This window comes from Amblyraja radiata, chromosome 1, assembly GCF_010909765.2.
Source record: "Amblyraja radiata isolate CabotCenter1 chromosome 1, sAmbRad1.1.pri, whole genome shotgun sequence".
Taxonomy (NCBI): Eukaryota; Metazoa; Chordata; class Chondrichthyes; order Rajiformes; family Rajidae; genus Amblyraja; species Amblyraja radiata.
The window spans coordinates 139,434,624-139,454,508 of record NC_045956.1 but is presented as its reverse complement, the minus strand read 5'-3'; the positions used below and the strand labels follow the sequence as shown (position 1 = coordinate 139,454,508).

Below are 19,885 nucleotides of genomic sequence, written 5' to 3'. Positions count from 1 at the left end.
TGATCATCAAAATGTTTTGATGAACGTGTTATCTTACTAACCTAAGATGTCAATTCATGATCAGTGAGACAAGAAAACTGTCAAAACACATCTTAGCTATAATTAAAGGTAGACAAAAATGCTGGAGAAACTCAGCGGGTGAGGCAGCATCTATGGAGCGAAGGAATAGGTGACTTTTCGGGTCGAGACCCTTCTTCATTAATATGGCTATATTAATATGGCTTCTGTTACCTTTCTTTAAAAGAGTCTCTTCTGCATTATCAGTGGTAATTAATGCTCCAAGGGGATCCTGTTCTGGAAATAGGACAGGATCTGGAATCAGTTTGCTATCATTCAATCCAAGTGGCCCTGTTAATGAAGCAAAATCTTCTAGTCCTGTAAGTCGCTCATTTCCTTCGGCATCTAACATATCCCAGTCCTCTGAAAAATAAAATGAGTACCCAAGTCTTGTACATCAACATGTTGTTTAAATAAAAAAGTGTAATATCAGAAAATGCATTGGAGGTCCATTAGAAAACATGTTTTTTGAGAATTAGGCAGATAAGCCACAAATTGATTCAGAAGGTACACAAAAAAGCTGGAGAAACTCAGCGGGTGCAGCAGCATCTATGGAGCGAAGGAAATAAGCAACGTTTCGGGCCGAAACCCTTCAGATTCAGAATTTGTGCTCAGCACTGACCTGCAATAAATGTTTGCATTGATTTAGCTAACACACTTCCTTTGGCTAGGACTTGTGAAGAGAGATTTATGCAAACCTCAGCTACGAGGCCTTACTTGGCATATGACATAAATCCTAGCAGGAGAGGGTACAGATCAAGTCTCATCCACAAAATTGCTATGGTAAACTTTGCAAGCTGGCTAAATGATACCCTGCAGCTTAGCCTACTGCCAAAGTGGCTAAAGACAATAAGCAGTCCTGCTATCCAGAAACATTCATATTATTCACATTACAAAGTGTAAAAGTAACTTAAAATTGAAAGCACATAAAAGGGCAGTATGGTAGTGCTGCTGGTAGTGGCTGCCTTACAGCGCTAGAGACCGAGGTTTAATTCTGACCTTAGGTGTATTATCTGGATTCTCCCTGTTGCTGCGTGGGTTTCCTTCGGGTGCTCTGGTTTCCTCCCACATCCCAAAGACATGCTGGTTTATAGGTTAATTGGCTTCTGGAAATTGTCACTAGTGTGTAGGGAGTAGATGAGAAAGTGGGATAATATAGAACCAGGACAGACACAGGCTCGGTGGGCTCGAATGGCTCCTTGCAAAGCTGTGTCTCTAAACTAAAATAAAATCAGGGATCTGAAAGTTTAGTTATATTTAACTTGTTATTTTGCAGCCAATCTTCCCCACTAAAATGAGGGGAGCAGCAACTGTCGTACTGTCTAATGCGACACAGAATGTAAAAAAAATTCCCATTGCAAGCATAATGAACTTCTACGACCTCATACTCTCACATTTGAAGAATCCAAAAGTGACAGAATTTAGAAAAAGCTGAGGCAAAGCAAGTTCAGGATTTTTAGGTTCATGCACGTGCTGAATGCTGACATTTCATTGCAAAATTCTATTGTTTATTTTTATGAATACTATTTTCACAATGTGCTTTGTCTATTTAAATCAATCAATTTATAAAAACATTTTTTACAATCCAAATGAGAGTCTTTATTCAGCCATTCAAGTTTGGAATATTCTGACATTCTATGATACCTTTGAAGATATTTTCAACTGCACATTATTTTCTTTCATACACATTAATGAAACATTACCACTTAGAATTATAAACTACTTCATATTAAAACAATCAACTAAAAATAATTAACTCAAATGCAAATGTAGCAAAGTCAGGTAATTACTATAAATTGGTCATAATGTTTTCAATTGAACTAAATAAAGGTTAAACCAAATAACCATGTTAAGATGTGGACATATACCATATTATATGATGTATGTAATACTTAAATTAGAATTAAAAAGCACAGGGCAATAACAATAGATACCATTGGTTACGTGAATGGAAATATATAACATTTAATTGCACAAAGAGGATTATAGGCCCCACTAAAATGATGGAAAGGTTTGCAAAACATTTATCATTAGCAGTAAAAATTTGCCCCAAAACATAAAATAACAACAAAAAATATTCCTACGTATTGAGGTATAGTAAATATAAATTAAAGGTAAAGCAAAAACATAGGAGACACATTATAGAGCTAGAACTGAACATATTAATTACAATTAATGCCCTAAAAACTGTCCTCAAGACAGAATCTGCATTTAGAAACCATGAAGATTATTTCCAAGGAAATCCAACATGATTTATGTGAACCAAAACAAAAACCAAAGATAAGTCAAAAAGATCAAGTGCTTTTATTGATAAAATAAAATAAAATGAATGTATAAACAAGTAGCAGCAATGCTGGTTTACCAAGAAAACACTCAAAACGATGGAGAAACTCGCGGGTCGGACAGCATCCTTGAAGAACATGCATCGGTGACGTTTCCAGTTGGGACCCTTCTTCAGACAGATCTGATGAAGGGTCCCAACTTGAAACGTATCCACAATCTCCAGGGATGCTACCTGACCCACTGAGTTACACCAGCATGTGTTTTTCCAAGTAAACATTTTGGCTTCCCAAGGTTCAGTAACATTTGGCTGGAGACTTAAAACAATTGGCAAGAAGAGAGATAAAGAGGACATTTAAATGTTTAATAAATAACGCGGAACCAATTCTTGTGATTCTATAGCTTCCTTGTGTGTTTTACGTACCTTCATGTGTATTTTCAGGCTTGTTGATTAAATCAGGTGCTAATCCTTTTGCTTTGCTGGGGATAGGGAAGGGGATGGGGAAGGAAAATAAAGTGTATTATTAACTGGATGACAAATTCTATGCTTCTAGAATATTCAGAAAGCATTGTATGACTTCAAGCATGAAACATGACTTCCATGATCATTTCTATTAAAAATATATTTTAATTAATCAAAAATAGTAGAAAATCTCCAAGTTTCTGATGGTGCTTGTTACAAAGGAGCAAACCCAAAGGTTCAACATTTTCAAAGTTTAAAACAAAGTTTGTGACTGACCAATAGTTCCACATCAGGCACTGTACTGTTCAACACTGCATCGAGTACAGTGACAAAGCCCTGCCTGCTCACATTCCCCAGCATTACCCTAGGGAAAAATTACCTCTCTGATCCTAGGCCACGTAAAATCAAACATAGGATCTGATACCCTACTGATTTCAAAGGGAATTTGAGGCCTGGAATTAGGAGAGGGCAGATTAATGCTTTTTAAATTATTATGCTTTTGTTTAATCCTTCTATTTCCATGTATTCTGATTTCAACATACATAAAATTATTATTATTTATTTATTTCAAATTTAATTGTTTTTGAAAGACATCATAGGGACATCAAGATTAGCACTGCAGAGATCCAGGTTCTATCCTTATCTCTGATAGGATATAACATTATGAGAGGCATAGATACTAGAGGGCATAGCTTTAAGATTTGAGGGAAAAGGTTTAAAGGAGATGTGAAGGGCAAGTTTTTCCCCCCCACACGGGCATTTAAGAGACTTTAGGAAAAGCATTTCATTTAGGAAAGGCACAGTACACACACAGGGAATGAAAGGATATGGATTATGTATAGGCAGATATGTTTTTTTGCACAAAGCTACAAGATGGTTTTGGCATTATGGCCGAAGGGCCTGTTTTTAAGCTGTACTGTTTTGTGTCTTCAATGACTTACAAACTTCTAAAGATGCACCATGGAAGCATACTGTCAGGTTGCATCATCGGTTTTCGGAATAGGTTTGCCCAAGACCGCACAAAATTGTAGAGAATTGTAGATATAGCCCAATCCATCACACAGATAGATTCCCCACCTACACTTCACGCTGCCTTGGAAAAGTAGCCAACATGACCAAAGGCTTGTCTCACCCCGACCCAGGATCAGCTTCTTCCCCACTGTTACTAGGCTTCTGAATGGTACTTTCATAAGCTACAGTATTGTTGGATTAACTTCTACCCCATTACAGGCATTGGAATTTGTCTATGGAATACAGCACTGAGAATTATATTCTGCACTCTGTTTCTTCCACTTTGCTCTATCTACTGCACTCGAGTTTGATTTGATTGAATTTATATAAAATATTATCATGTAACAATATCAGTACACGTAACAATAATAAACCTAAACCAAAGTAGTGCAAAAGAAACACCAAAGTGCAATACAGATAACTGTATCAAGTAACAGTATACAACAGAATCTCCTGAAAGGGCATGTGAAAGGTGCTTAGCGCAGTAATTTATATCAGTGGGGATGAAGCCTTTCTTAAGTCTGGACATCTGAGGTTTCAAGTTCCTGTATCTCTCCCAGAAGATGGAAGGGAGAAAACGGAATGACCGGGGTGACAGATGTCCTTGAAGATACTTCCATCCTTATTGATGTAACAGTAAAACTATGAACATGGACTGGATGGGAGGAAGTGATGAGCCTCTGTTCTTCGCTCTACAGTTTCAAAAATTAAGAGCAGAGCAGATGCATCCTGTCAGAATACTTTTCATGGAGAAACCTTAGAAGTTTGTGAGAATCTTCCTAAACTTCTGTCTAAACTTCCCAAAAACTGTTTAACCTTTGAAGATTGCCTAAGAAATTTAATCAACACTTCCAACAGTAATCTTGACTAATCCTCCTCTCTGCCTCTTGCAAAGATGTCATCTACTTCCTCAATTTTGCTGTCTCTACTACATCTGCTTCAAGATGAGGCTTTCCATTCTCAGACACCCAAGATGTCCTCAGATGTAAATCTGGGTTCCCCCATGCTGTCATAGATGGATCTTCACTGGCATCCGTTCTGTGTCCTGTAGTTCTGGCCTCACATGTTGCGCATCTTCTATCTTTATCTCCTTATCCTGATATGGGGAGAAGGCAGGAATGGGGTACTGATTGGGGATGATCAGCCATGATCACATTGAATGGCGGTGCTGGCTCAAAGGGCCGAATGGCCTACTCCTGCACCTATTGTCTATCACATACAGTGCCCTCCATAATGTTTGGGATAAAGACTCATCATTTATTTATCTGCCTCTGTACTCCACAAGTTGAAATTTGTAATATTAAAAAAAAAATCACATGTAGTCGAAGTACACATTGTCAGATTTTAATAAAGGCCATTTTATACATTTTGATTTCACCATGTAGAAATTACAGTAGAGTTTTTTTTAAAGTCCCACAAAAAGAGGGCACATGGTATTGGGGGTAGAGTGCTGACATGGATAGAAAATTGGTTGGCAGACAGGAAATAAAGAGTAGGGATTAACAGGTCCCTTTCAGAATGGCAGGCAGTGACTAGTGGGGTACCGCAAGGCTCGGTGCTGGGACTGCAGCTATTTACAATATGCATCAATGATTTAGATGAAGAAATTCAAAGTAACATTAGCAAATTTGCAGTTGACACAAAGCTGGGTGGCAGTGTGAACTGTGAGGAGGATGCTATGAGAATGCAGGGTGACTTGGACAGGTTGGGTGAGTGGGCAGATGCATGGCAGATGCAGTTTAATGTGGCTAAATGTGATGTTATCCACTTTGGTAGCAAAAAGGCAGATTATTATCTAAATGGTTTCAAGTTGGGAAAAGGGGAAGTACAACGAGATCTGGGGGTCCTTGTTCATCAGTCAGTGAAAGTAAGCAGGCAGGTACAGCAGGCAGAGAAGAAAGCCAATGGCATGTTGGCCTTCATAAGAGGAGTTGAGTATAGGAGCAAAGAGGTCCTTCTGCAGTTGTACAGGGTCCTAGCGAGACCACATCCGGAGTAGTGTGCACTTTTGGTCCCCTAATTTGAGGAAGGACATTGAATGGCGGTGCTGGCTCGAAGGGCCGAATGGCTTACTCCTGCACCTATTGCCTATACATAGTCCCTCCATTTCAGGGCATCATAATGTTTGGGACACAGCAATGTCATGTAAATGAAAATAGTCTTGTTTCCTTTGCATGTAATGACTGCTTGAAGTCTGCGATTCATGGACATCATCAGTTGCTGGGTGTCTTCTCTGGTGATGCTCTGCCAGGCCTGCATTGGAGCCATCTTTAGCTTATGCTTGTTTTGGGGTCTAGTACCAATCAGTTTTCTTTTCAGCATATAAAAGGCATGCTCAATTGGGTTCAGATCGGGTGATTGACTTGGCCACTCAAGAATTCACCAATTTTTAGCTTTTTAGCTTTGAAAAATTCCTTTGTTGCTTTAATAGTATGTTTGGGATCATTGTCTTGCTGTAGAATGAACTGCCGGCCAATGAGTTTTGAGGCATTTGTTAGAACTTGAGCAGATAGGATGTGTCTGTACACTTCATAATTTATTATGCTACTGCCATCAGCAGTTGTATCATCAATGAAGATAAGTGAGCCAGTAATGCAATCAACTGGCGTGCACAAACAAATAAGATCAAATAGAAAAGTTGTCCTACAACTTTAGGCTGTGCACACCATAATAATAATAATAATAATAATATATCTTTTATTGTCATTGCACGTCAGTGCAACGAGATTTAGTGTGCAGCTCCACTGATGTCCAGGAAAGGTAAATAAATACAATACATAAATAAACAAGCTGAATTGATTGACGTGACCATCTGAGGGAGGCTGTCCAAAGGGGGTGGGTGGGGGGGCACTCATTAGGGCCAGTTCAGAGCCGCTATAGCTCTTGGGATGAAACTGTTCCTGAGTCTGGAGGTTCGGGCGTAGAAGGCCTTGTAACGTCTGCCGGAGGGAAGTAGTTGAAACAGACCGTGGCAGGGGTGTGATGAGTCCTTATGGATGCTGAGGGCCTTCCTGAGGCACCGCGTGTGGTAGATGCCCTCCAAGGCTGGTAGCTCTGTCCCGATGATCCTCTGCGCTCTGTTGACGACGCGCTGAAGAGCTCTCCTCTCCGCCTCCGTGCAGCTGAGATACCACACAGAGATGCCATACGTTAGTATGCTCTCTGTGGTGCAGCGGTAGAACGTTGTCAGCAGCTGTTGGGGCAGACCAGTCTTTTTTAATGTCCTCAGGAAGAACAGTCGTTGCTGTGCCTTCTTGACCAGCGCGGCAGTGTTTGTGGACCATGTGAGGTCTTCTGAAATGTGAGTGCCCAGAAACGTAAAGCTGGACACTCTCTCCACACTTTCCCCATAAATGGAGATTGGGTCGTATTCTCCAGAATGGGACCTCCTGAAGTCAATGATCAGCTCCTTGGTCTTGGAGGTGTTTAGTGCCAAGTTGTTATTGGCGCACCAGTCCGCCAGGTTCTGCACCTCCGCTCTGTATTTTGTTTCATCACCGTTGGTGATCAGCCCAATCACTGTTGTGTCGTCTGCAAACTTCACGATGGTGTTGGTGTCGAATGCAGGGACACAGTCGTGAGTGAAGAGGGAGTAGAGCATGGGGCTTAGTACACAACCCTGTGGTGTGCCGGTGCTCAGGGTGATGGTGGAGGACAGGTGCGGGCCCAGTCTCACTGCCTGCGGTCGCTCCGTGAGAAAGTTCAGGATCCAAGCGCATATCGGTGAGCTGAGGCCTAGCTGGTGGAGTTTGGTGGTGAGCTTGGTGGGGATGACCGTATTGAATGCAGAGCTATAGTCAATGAAGAGCATCCTCACATACGTGCCCTGTCTGTCCAGGTGAGTCAGGACAGTGTGAAGGGCCAGAGAGATGGCATCCTCTGTCGATCTATTTGCCCTGTATGCAAATTGATGGGAGTCCAGTGAGGCAGGGATGCTGGATTTAATATGGGAGAGGACCAGCCTTTCGAAGCACTTCATGGGGATTGGAGTCAGGGCAACCGGCCGGTAGTCGTTGAGGTTGGTGATTTTGGACTTTTTCGGCACCGGCACTATGGTGGCTGTTTTCAGGCACTTGGGGACCGTTGCCAGAGATAGAGAGAGATTGAAGATTCTCGTGAATACCTCCGCCAGCTGTCCAGCACAGTCCTTTAGTACCCTTCCCTGTACACCATCCGGGCCTGCAGCCTTGCGTGGATTGATCCTACGCAGAGCGCACTGTACCTCCTGAGTGCTCAGTGTTAAGGCCTGTCCCTCCGCTATGGCCGGGGTTATTTCACACCTGGTGGTGTTGCCAGTATCGAACCGGGCAAAGAAGGTGTTTAGTTCGTTGGCCAATGTGATATCACCGTGGGGGCAGGCGGGGCTGCTCTTGTAGTCAGTGATGTCCCTGACACCCTGCCACATGCTTCTGGTGTCCGCGGTATTGAAGTGGTCTTCCACCCTTTGCCTGTGGATGACTTTGGCCTTTTTTATGCCTCTGTTCAGGTTCGCCCTGGCCGCACTGTAAGCAGAAGTGTCCCTGGATTTAAAGGCGTTGTTGCGTGCCCTTAGTAGATCCTGAACCTCCTTGTTCATCCAGGGTTTCCGGTTTGGGAACATCTTTATTTGCTTGTCCACTGTGACAGTCTCCACACAGCAGTTGATGTAGGAGAGCACAGTGGATGTGTACTCCTCCAAGTCTACCTCTGTGCCACTGGTAGCCTGTTGTGCAAACAGGTCCCAGTCGGTGCGATCAAAGCAGTCCTGGAGTTGTAGGGTTGCGTCCTCGGGCCATATTTTGACCGTTCTTATTGCAGGTTTGGTCTTGCGGATGAGGGGTCTGTATGCAGGCAGTAGAAACAGTGAGAGGTGATCGGATTGTCCCAGGGATGGGCAGGGGAGAGCTCTGTAGGCGTCCTTGATGTTGGTGTACACTTTATCCAACGTGTTTGAGCCCCTGGTAGCCCCTGCACAAAAGTGCATACGCAAGAAGAAGCAGCAGACAGGCCATAACACCCCCACCACCGTGTTTCACAGATGAGGTGGTATGCTTTGGATCTTGGGCAGTTCCGTCTCTCCTCCATACATTGCTCTTGTCATCACTCTGATATAAGTTAATCTTCGTCTCATCTGTCCACAAGATCTTCTTTCCAGAAATGTGGTTGCTCTTTTAAGTCCTTCTTGGCAAACTAACCCGGCCATCCTATTTTTGCGGCTAACCAGTGTTTTGCAGCTTGCAGTGTATAGCCTCTGTATTTCTCTTCATGAAGTCTTCTGCGGACGGTGGTCATTGACAAATCCACACATATAACCATATAACAATTACAGCACGGAAACAGGCCATCTCGACCCTTCTAGTCCGTGCCGAACACGTATTCTCCCCTAGTCCCATATACCTGCGCTCAGACCATAACCCTCCATTCCTTTCCCGTCCATATAACTATCCAATTTATTTTTAAATGATAAAAACGAACCTGCCTCCACCACCTTCACTGGAAGCTCATTCCACACAGCCACCACTCTCTGAGTAAAGAAGTTCCCCCTCATGTTACCCCTAAACTTCTGTCCCTTAATTCTCAAGTCATGTCCCCTTGTTTGAATCTTCCCTACTCTCAGTGGGAAAAGCTTATCCACGTCAACTCTGTCTATCCCTCTCATCATTTTAAAGACCTCTATCAAGTCCCCCCTTAACCTTCTGTGCGCCAAAGAATAAAGCCCTAACTTGTTCAACCTTTCTCTGTAACTTAGTTGCTGAAACCCAGCCAACATTCTAGTAAATCTCCTCTGTACTCTCTCTATTTTGTTGACATCCTTCCTATAATTAGGCGACCAAAATTGTACCCCTTACTCCAGAATTGGCCTCACCAATGCCTTGTACAATTTTAACATTACATCCCAACGTCTATACTCAATGCTCTGATTTATAAAGGCCAGCACACCAAAAGCTTTCTTTACCACCCTATCTACATGAGATTCCACTTTCAGGGAACTGTGCACAGTTATTCCCAGATCCCTCTGTTCACCTGCATTCTTCAATTCCCTACCATTTACCATGTACGTCCTATTTTGATGAAGAGTGTTTCTGATCTGTCGGACAGGTGTTTGGGGATTTTTCGTTATTATAGAGAGAATTCTTCTGTCATCAGCTGTGGAGGTCTTCCGCGGCCTGCCAGTCCCTTTGCGATTAGTAAGTTGACCAGTGCTCTCTTTCTTCTTAATGATGTTTCAACCAGTTGATTTTGGTAAGCTTAAGGTTTGGCTCTAAGTTTTATTCTTGTTTCTCAGTCTCATAATGGCTTATTTGACTTTCATTGGCACAACTTTGGTCCTCATGTTGATAAACAGCAATAAAAGTTTCCAAAGGTGATGGAAAGACTGGAGGAAAGACTAGGTGCTGAGAGCTTGCTTATACCTGCATTAAAGGGGCAATTAAACACAACTGAGCAATTACAAAGACCTGTGAAGCCATGTGTCCCAAACATTATGGTGCCCTGAAATGGGGGGACTATGTATAAACACAGCTGTAATTTTTACATGGTGACACCAAAATGTATAAAAATGGCCTTTATTAAAATCTGACAATGTGCCACATGTGATTTTTTTCTATTACAAATCTCAAATTGTGGAATACAGAGTACAAATTGTGGAGTATAAATGATGGGTCTTTGTCCCAAACATTATGGAGGGCATTGTATTTCTTATCTTTTCATCTCCAGCATTTGTCCAACTATCTGCCAATTACCCTCCTCCCTTTCACATATATCCAACTATCAGTTATAGACACACAAAGCTGGAGTAATTCAGCTGGACAAGCGGCATCTCTGGAGAGAAGGAATGGGTGACGTTTCGGGTGGAGACCCTTCTTTAGACCCCCGCTGCTTCCCCTCTGTGATATGGGAACAGCCAGTGACGCCTCTATTACTGGGACCTTTTAAAAAAACTATTGGCCTTTCACAATATCCTAATCAAATCAAAAGGACAGAGATGAAAATAAATGTCCTCACCCAGAAGATATTGAATCTTTGGAATTCACTATCCAAAACGACACTCAAGACAGAGATCAATATATTTTAGATCAATGCATATGAGATTATTCCAGGAGAGAGGCACTAGGTAAAAGGTTAGCCATGATTGTACTGAATAAAGGAGCAAGCATGAGGCTTACCTTTGCTTCAATTTTCTATGTTATTTAAGTAATCGTGAGAAATGTCATCGCTACAGCAAATTCTCTAGGAATTTTGGCAGAGATGGTTCACACTTCTTTGTGCAGCAAGCTCAGGGAACTTTGAAATAATATTCTGCTCTTTACATACAGAATCTCAATTACATATTTAACTAGCGTTTATTAAAGCAGACTACTCTTTCTATGGACAAAAATCTGTAAATTGCCACTCGGAAACCTACACCAATTCCTCTAAATAAACTCAGATTAGCTGTAACAAATTTAATGAGTAATTTGTTCTGATAGCAATTTAATCAGGATAAGTTGTTGTCGCTCGGTCACGTAAAGATAATAATTAAAACATAGAACAGTAATCACCCTTTAATTCCAAATCTTCTAAGTTAGAAAGATCCCGCTACAAAATATTAATTCAATTACTTATTTTTTATTTTGGAATTTATATAAATTATGAAAATAATAGATTTACAAAAATGTTAGAATGTTGTCCTTATGCTCCACGTAACAGGAAACAAACATTCAAAAAACACAAATGAGAATCAAATTAGTTTTTAAATAATCCTCACCGAATTAATTTGGCTTGCTTGTGTCTTGGTTTCTCAGACAAATATTTTCCACGGCAAATGTTGCACATCAGATAGTATGGGCTCCCTGTGCCACACTCTCCTCCAAACCAACCATCAACATAGGCTCCATTACTGCGATATCCCATGTGGCCTGCACTCACGCCACAACCAGGGTGATGCCGCTTCATGTGATTGTTGAATTCTGTTGTTTGAATATCACACAGTTCACAAATGACGACCTCCTCTGCATCTGAGCTATCCTGGCACTGAATTAATCCATAAAGCAAAGTGATTTTATTTTAGTAAAACAAAATTAAGAACATATATAAAGAAAATTAAGAACACATATATCAGTTACATTAGTTTGATTTTAGTGTAGAACTTCCAATAACAATGTTCCACTTAATTTAAGAAACGTTACCATGAAATTGCCCCAAACAATTCCAGTGATTTAAAATATATGGAATAGACATCTTATGTAATTCTGTAATTTCAGTGGAGAAAGAAAACAAGATCATGGATAAAATAAAGAGCTACAGTGCTGTTGTTTTTTTTTAGCTAAACTTCAGTCAGGACTTAAAATTACCTGTGTACAGTGGTACAGAGAAAAACTTTGTTTTGCATACTATCCAAAGAGATCGGATATACTATATGTATCACAATCAAGTCAAACATAAGTACAATAGATAGAGCAATGGGGAAGATACACAGTGTTGAACATACAGTAGTTCTCTGCATTGTAGTACAACAGTTCCATCAACAAACTCCAATGTCCACAATTGGGAGAGGTGAATCAATCAGTGTCCTAGTTTATAAAAGGACCATTCAGAAGCCTGATGACAAGGGAAAATAAGCTATTCCTGAGTCTGGTGACTTTCAAGCTTCTGTATCTTCTGCCAGAGCAGAGAGAAGGATGAATGGACGGGGCGCGATGCCTTTGATTATGTTGCCTCTTTTTTCGAGGCAGTGTGATGTGAAGATGTAGTTAATGCTGGGAAGTCTGGTCTCTATGATGAACAGTAAAGGTAGAGGGAAGTATAACAGGGAGTTAAAATCCTTTTCATGTACCAAATAACATGTTTAGCCTCTTTTCAATATGAATGACAAGGTAGTAATAAAGGCACTCTTGGAGTGAAACAGTGGATAGAAGAATCCTGACTAATTATTTGAAAGGGGGAAATAATTAAACTACAAAATGAAGTTTAGAGGAATTTACCATATTAGGCCAATCCATCATCTCCGACAACCAAATGCCCTGTGCTTCATTTTCAACACCACATTCAGAAGGAAACAGATCCTCAACGGAGCCTTCAGACAGTGGATCCTCAGAAAAACAGAGTTCCAACTCTCCATCTAGATTGCGGTCAGATATTGCATCAGTTTCCTGCCACCCTGCAGGTTCAGGCTCCCTTCGTAGCGATGAGTGTACCAGTGGAGGAGATCTGGATCCTTTACAGGACATAAGTATTATATACATTTGCTCAAACATATAACATTGTACATTTAGTCAGTCGTAGCAGGATCAAACAATTATATATATTGTTTTTGTAATTCTCCAAACATCAACCAACAGCATGGAAACAAAATATAAATATATGAATTATTGATACTTTGATTTAAGAATAAGGGGTAGGACATTTAGAACTGAGATGAGGAAAAACTTTTTCACACATTGTGAATTTGTGGAATTCTCTGCCTTAGAAGGCAGTGGATGCCGATTCACTGGATGCATTCAAAAGATATAGCTCTTAAGGCTAGCGGAATCAAGGGGTATGGGGAGAAGGCAGGAACGGGGTACTGATTGTGGATAATCAGCCATGATCACATTGAATGGTGGTGATGGCTCGAAGGGCCAAATGGCCTACTCCTGCACCTATTGTCTATGTATCTATGTAACTTGCGCAGTGATTAACTCACTTCGCAGTTTCCTAATCAAAAGTGGATTTAATACAAAGCTATGTTGGTTGGCAGCCATGAAAAAAGGCACAACTTAAACAGATTGCTGCCCCACGACTAAATATCCTTTTAAAAAATATTAAGTGCTTCTAGTACCTCTGCCTTTATTTCAGTTACATGATGACCAAAGTCTTTAAAACTGCTAATTCAATGCCAGTTGGCATCAATTTAGCTCAGTTTTCAGGGTCTCACACAGAACTCTCTCCTTAAATTCATCACCTTCAGTCCTTTTTTTCCTCACTTAGCATCTTCCTTAAATTATACATCTTTTTGTTCAGTCTCCAATTTCTTCCTTTGGCATCCATTTACATCTGTTTGTGGCACCATGGGACATTTCCTTCATAAATGCAAGCTGGTTTTTATTTACTAGACAACACCTCCACCCAATACAGTCTATAGTTGAAAACCAAATACTACAGTGAAAACTCGAATCAAAGCATGAATTTCTGCCTTTAACGGGATTATCAAATCCTGTTCAGCTTGTTACATTATAGTTGGACTTTTGGATTATTACAGAATTCCATTTATGATTTGACAATAGCAGAAGCAGGACCATCCCGTATTACTGACTCTCATAACCACATCTTACCAGCCCGTATGAAGGTGGAACGATGACCTTGGCTTGTTCTGCGTCTTCGAGCTGGTGGAGGCCTATTTCTAGTCAAATGCACATCAATAAAGTTTCCTCTTTCTATTTGATCCAAACCATCAGTGTTTCTGCTAGTTGGTATTAGGAATAGGAGGGTGGGGAGGTTATGGTGAGAGGGTGGTTATGGGATGAATGGGAGTAGAAAATGAGAAGAAACATTCAAAACATAATATCAATAAATTAAAGTTTGTCACATTTAAAACAGTAACATCTTTACTTGCATGCACTATTGGGCAGTCATTGCAGTCTTCAAGTTTCTCTAATTTGGAACACTGACTTAATGAGCATGATAGAGATCATATGAAGAAAGGTCAATTGTTCCAAAAAAGAATCATAGGAATCATTGACACAGAACAACATTATGCCTTATATGCCTAAACAGGAATATAATTGCATTCTAAACCACTGTATTGATATGCTGGTTCCTTTGTTTTAAGTTTGTTCAAGTATTAAAATTACCGATTTGTTTTTTAACCAAATGTTCTGTATGCAGTTGAATTTCCTTCCTCTGTGCTAGCTAATATTTACATAATGCCGCCCCTCAAACTGCTAGATGGCTTCAACTTCCTTACCCTTGCTTATAATTTAATTTTTTTTATATCATGGGAGTCCTGTTTGTTAAACAAAAGTTTTAATTAAAACACAGCGTACTTTTCATAGTGGCTCATTAAATCGTATTGTGGTGCGTAGGTCTCGAAACGAAAGAGAGGAGTCAGGTATTTCGAGAGGCACCTTTATTTGTGTTCCTCCCGGTTGTAGGGAAGTCCACACGAGAGAAAGATGGCACCCAAACCCCTGCCTTTAAAACCTCTGGTTAAGGGCCGCCTCCGGACTGAACCACTCCTGTGCAGAGGGGTTCGACAGTTAGGGTGGCCCGACCCTTGGGAGCCGCTACAGGACCCTCCCCCCCCCAGAACCCGAGGCACGAAATGCACCGGCGGGCGCACGACCCGGCCGGCCCGCTTGCGGAAGTCAGCCGATCGTGGGGCTGGCGGAGGCATAGGTGGAGGGACAGGTCGAGGGATCGGTGGGAGGACAGGTGGAGTGACAGGTGGAGTGACAGGCGGAGGGGGCCGTGAAGGGGGGCGCCCTCGAGGCCGAGGTTGGGAAACCAGCACCGGCTGGTCAATGTCCAGGTGTGCTTCAACCGGTCAATCGACGGCCTCTGGCCGGCCCCCCATGTCCAGCACAAAAGTCGTCTGCCCGTGTTCCAGCACCCGGAATGGGCCCTCCTACGTCCTCTGGAGTGGCGTCCGGTGGGCATCACGGTGCAGGAAAATGTATGGGCAATCCCGGAGGGCTGATGGCACATGCGGGCGAAATGTTCCATGGCGGGACGTCGGGACGGGTGAGAGCCTGCCAGCTCGCTCGCGAAGGCGCTTTAAGGTGGATGCGGGCGTTCCCTGCTGACCCGGCGCCGACGGCACGAACTCCCCGGGCACCGTGAGTGGCGACCCGTACACGAGCTCCGCTGATGATGAGGCCAAGTCCTCTTTAGGAGCAGTCTGAATGCCCAGCATGACCCACGGCAACTCGCCCATCCAGTCCGGGCCGGAGAGTCGCGCCTTCAGCGCTGCCTTGAGCTGCCGGTGGAACCTCTCCACCAGACCGTTGGCTTGCGGGTGATAAGCCGTGGTGTGGTGAAGCTGCACCCCGAGCAAGCGAGTCATGGCCGACCACAGCTCGGAGGTGAACTGTGGCCCCCGGTCTGAGATGTGCGCCGGCACCCCAAAGCGAGCAATCCAGTGCGCGGACAACGCACGAGCGCACGTAGCTGTTGAGGTGTCAGCCAGCGGAATGGCCTCCGGCCACCGCTTGAAGCTGTCCCCGGGACGGTGGAAGAGGCCCTACAATGTCTACGTAGAGATGGTCGAACCGCAGGTGAGGTAGACCGAACTCCCGGAGAGGCGCACGGACATTGCGCTGGATTTTTGCCGTCTGGCACGGAATGCAGGTGTGAGCCCAATGGCCAACCTGCTTGCGCAGACCGTGCCACATGAAACGAGCGGCCACTAGTGCCGTTGTCGCCCAGATTGATGGGTGAGACAGTCCGTGGACAACCTCGAAAACCCTCCGGCACCAGGCGGCAGGGACGATGGGGCGCGGCTGACCGGACGATACATCATACAGGATTGTCGCTCCTCCAGGACCGAGAGGGACATCCTCAAGGCGGAGGCCGGAGATGGCAGTCCGGTAGGCAGGCATCTCACCGTCCGTGAGCTGTGCCTCTGCCAGGGCAGAATAGTCAATTCTGGGCGCCACCTCGAAAACGGCGTTGATAGCGGGGCGGGACAATGCGTCGGCCACCCGGTTCTCTTTCCCCTCGACGTAGCGGATAGATGTGGTATATTCCGAAATGTAGGCCAATTGCCGCTGCTGTCGTGCGGACCAGGGGTCGGAAACCTTCACCAGGGCGAAAGTGAGCGGCTTATGGTCTGTGTAGGCGGTGAATGCGCGGCCCTCCAGGAAGTAGCGGAAGTGGCGCACTGCCAGGTACAGAGCCAGGAGCTTGCGATCGAAAGCGCTATATTTGGTCTGCGCGCGGTTAAGGTGCCGGCTGAAGAAGGCCAGGGGCTGCCAAACTCCGCCCGTCAGTTGCTGCAGCACGGCACCAACCGCCGACTCCAAGGCGTCCACCGTGAGAGCAGTCGGGGCATCTTCCCGCGTGTGCACCAGCAGTACGGCCCGAGCAAGGGCCTCCTTCGCGCCGCCAAATGCTGCCATTGCCTCGTGGGTCCATTCGACGTTCTTATGCTGCCCACCCGCCTGAAGTTGATACAGCGGCCGCATGATGTGGGCTGCGGATGGCACTAAACGATGGTAAAATGCCACCATGCCGGCAAACTCCTGCAGGCCGCGCACCGCCCTGTCCGGCAGGGGAACCGCGCCTTGCGAAGTCACGCGGTGGCCGAGGAAGTCGATCTCAGTTACCCCAAAACGGCACTTGTCGAGGTTGATAGCCAAACCATGCTCGCTGAGCCGCTGACAGAGCTGCTGGAGGTGGGTGCAGTCCTCCTGCTGCGAGCGGCTGGCCACCAGGATATCGTCCAGGTAAACAAACACAAAATTGAGGTCGCGACACACCCCGTCCATTAGGCGTTGAAAAGCCTGCGCAGCGTTCTTGAGGCTGAACAGCATCCGCGTGAACTCATAAAGTCCGAATGGCGTGATGATCGCCGTCTTGGGTACATCATCCGGGTGGACCGGGATCTGGTTATAACCACGTACCAGATCCACTTTTGAAAATATTGTAGCCCCAGCCAAATGGGCGGTGAAGTCCTGGATGTGGGGTACGGGGTATCGATCCGCGGTTGTTGCGGCATTCAGCCGCCGGTAATCCCCGCAAGGTCGCCAGCCCCCGCTTGCTTTAGGGACCATGTGGAGTGGGGACGCCCATGGGCTGCTTGAAGTGCGGACGATCTCCATCGTGCGGAATTCCTGCCGTGCCAGACGCAGTTTATCCGGCGGCAGTCGGCGTGCTCGTGCGTGGATAGGTGGGCTGGTAGTTTGTATAAAATGTACCACTCCGTGACTGGGGGTCGATGACCGAAACTGTGGGGTCAGGATGTCCGGGAACGCGGCCAAGATCCGAGCGAAGCGGGAATCCACGGACGACAGGGGGCGTCCCACCGGCTGATCCAAACGTAACGTGATCGGCTCCATCGTAGCGGCGTTGACCAAGCGCTGACGCCTGATGTCCACCATGAGGGAATGTGCCCGGAGGAAGTCGGCCCTGAGCAACGGCTGGGAGACATCAGCAATGGTGAACCGCCACGAGAAATGGCAGGAGCCGAACACGATCAGGACCATGCGCGCTCCATACGTGCGGATGGGGCTGCTATTCGCCGCGGTGAGGACGGGCCCCCGCTTACCGGAACGAATGTCGGCCAGCGAAGGGGGCAGGACGCTGAGCTCCGCTCCAGTATCAACGAGGAAGCGGGTCCCGGAGCGCCGATCCCAGGCGAAAAGGCGGAGAATTTGGCCGGCCGCCGCGGGGACTATTGGCAGCCGGCCCAGGCATTTCCCGGGAACATGCACGGCTGACGGCATTGTCGTGCTGCAGCACCCCAGCGCTGATGGTAGTAGCACCAGCGCCTCATGTTGGTGGCACTTGGAGCTTGCCGGCTCCTGTTGGTGGCACTTGCAGCTTTCTGGCGCTGGACTGCAGGTGCAGTACCCGACACGGTCGCGGGGGGCGATCTCACGGGCCGTTGGGCTGGAGCTGTCACTCCTTCCACAGCTCCCCCGCCCCACCGGAGGAAAAAGGGAGCTGCCGGGGTGATGTCATCGGCGCGCCTGCCGACGGCCAGTGCGTTGACGTCATCAGGGCGCGTCGTCCTCAGCGCGTCCCTGTGGCTGCTGATGGCCAGCGCGTTGACGTCATCAGGGCGCGCCATCCACAGCAGGCACGGCATTTGCCCATCCAGGAGAGCAACCATCTCCTTTAGGAGGCTAGATGGCCGTCGGTCGCCTAGGCCCTCCATATGAAGGAGCCCAGCAGCACACTCCATCCTACTGAGTCCATAAATCTGGAGCAGGAGCTCCTTAAGGCCGAGGTATTTATCGGTGGCCGGGGGGGGGGCTGCGAGGAAGACCGTGACCTCCTCGACCGTGTCCTGGTCGAGGGCCTCCACCAGGTAATAGAAGCGGGTGGCATCGACTGTGATGCCCCGCAGGTTGAATTGGGCCTCCGCCTGCTGGAACCAGATGTGCGGCCGGGTGGTCCAGAAGGTGGACAATTTTACCGAGACCGCGTCCAGAGACAGGGCCGGGCCGGCCTGTGAGGCGGTAGGGCTTTCTCGTTTCTCCATCATGACGACAATGGAGCGTCGGGGTCACCAATGTGGTGCGTAGGTCTCGAAACGAAAGAGAGGAGCCAGGTATTTCGAGAGGCACCTTTATTTGTGTTCCTCCCGGTTGTAGGAATAAAACATAAAACATTAAAACACAATATCAATAATGTGCTCATTACTACTGGTAGTTCTGCTACAATGCATTCCTAAGAAACCTTGGATTATAGAAAGCTGTTATAACGAATTGTGTCAATGTGGAAGAAGGGGTTAGGGGCGAGTGAGTTTTACATTAATTGAATCATGGTCTATTTTATCTTATGATGTGTTTTGATGTCCATCGTTTATTCTCATATTTTTCTGAAGTCCTATAAATATCTCTGAAAACGTTCTGGCCGATTTTCATTCAGTTTTCGAAAAAGCATTCGGCAAAGTTCCGCATGGTAGGCTGCTCAGGAAGGATAGATCGCATGGGATCAAAGGAAAGAAAGCTGAATGGATAGAACATTGGTTTCATGGAAGGAAGCAGAGGGTGATGGTGGAAGGTTGCTTTTCGGACTGGAGGCCTGTGATTAATGGTGTGCTTCAGTGCTGGGCATGCCATGCTGGGTTTGTCATCTATATCAATGATTTGGATGTGAACATACACGGCAAGATTAGCAAGTTTGCACATGAAACAAAAGTGGGGGGTTTTGCAGATTGTGAAGATGATTGTGAAAAATTGCAGCAGGATATTGATCAAATGGCTAAAGAATGGTTGATGGAATTTAATACATAGAAATGTGAAATGTTGCATTTTGCAAGGTCTAATATGGGCAGAACCTACACTGGATGGCAAGGCTCTTGTAGAGTAGTGTTGTAGAGCAGAGGGATCTAGGAGTGCAGGTGCATGGTTCCTTGAGGGTGGAGTCGCAGGAAGAGGGTGATCAAAAAGGCCTTCATTGGCCTTCATC

At 45.3% G+C, this 19,885-nt stretch overlaps 1 protein-coding gene across 3 annotated transcripts in view; it reads right to left on the bottom strand.

Moving 5' to 3' along the window:
* LOC116979710 (probable E3 ubiquitin-protein ligase HERC1) overlaps positions 1-19,885 on the bottom strand; it is a 283,689-nt gene that overhangs the window by 88,941 nt on the left and 174,863 nt on the right. For 2 of the 3 annotated variants that reach the window (XM_033031434.1, XM_033031451.1), the window contains exons 43-47: positions 14,083-14,213; positions 12,754-12,986; positions 11,538-11,803; positions 2,762-2,817; positions 232-420 (exon numbers count right to left, since the gene is read on the bottom strand). In XM_033031434.1, coding sequence (XP_032887325.1) covers positions 232-420; positions 2,762-2,817; positions 11,538-11,803; positions 12,754-12,986; positions 14,083-14,213 — 875 coding nt within the window. The remainder of the gene's footprint in view (positions 1-231; positions 421-2,761; positions 2,818-11,537; positions 11,804-12,753; positions 12,987-14,082; positions 14,214-19,885) is intronic. The other variant, XM_033031442.1, reaches the window with a different exon arrangement.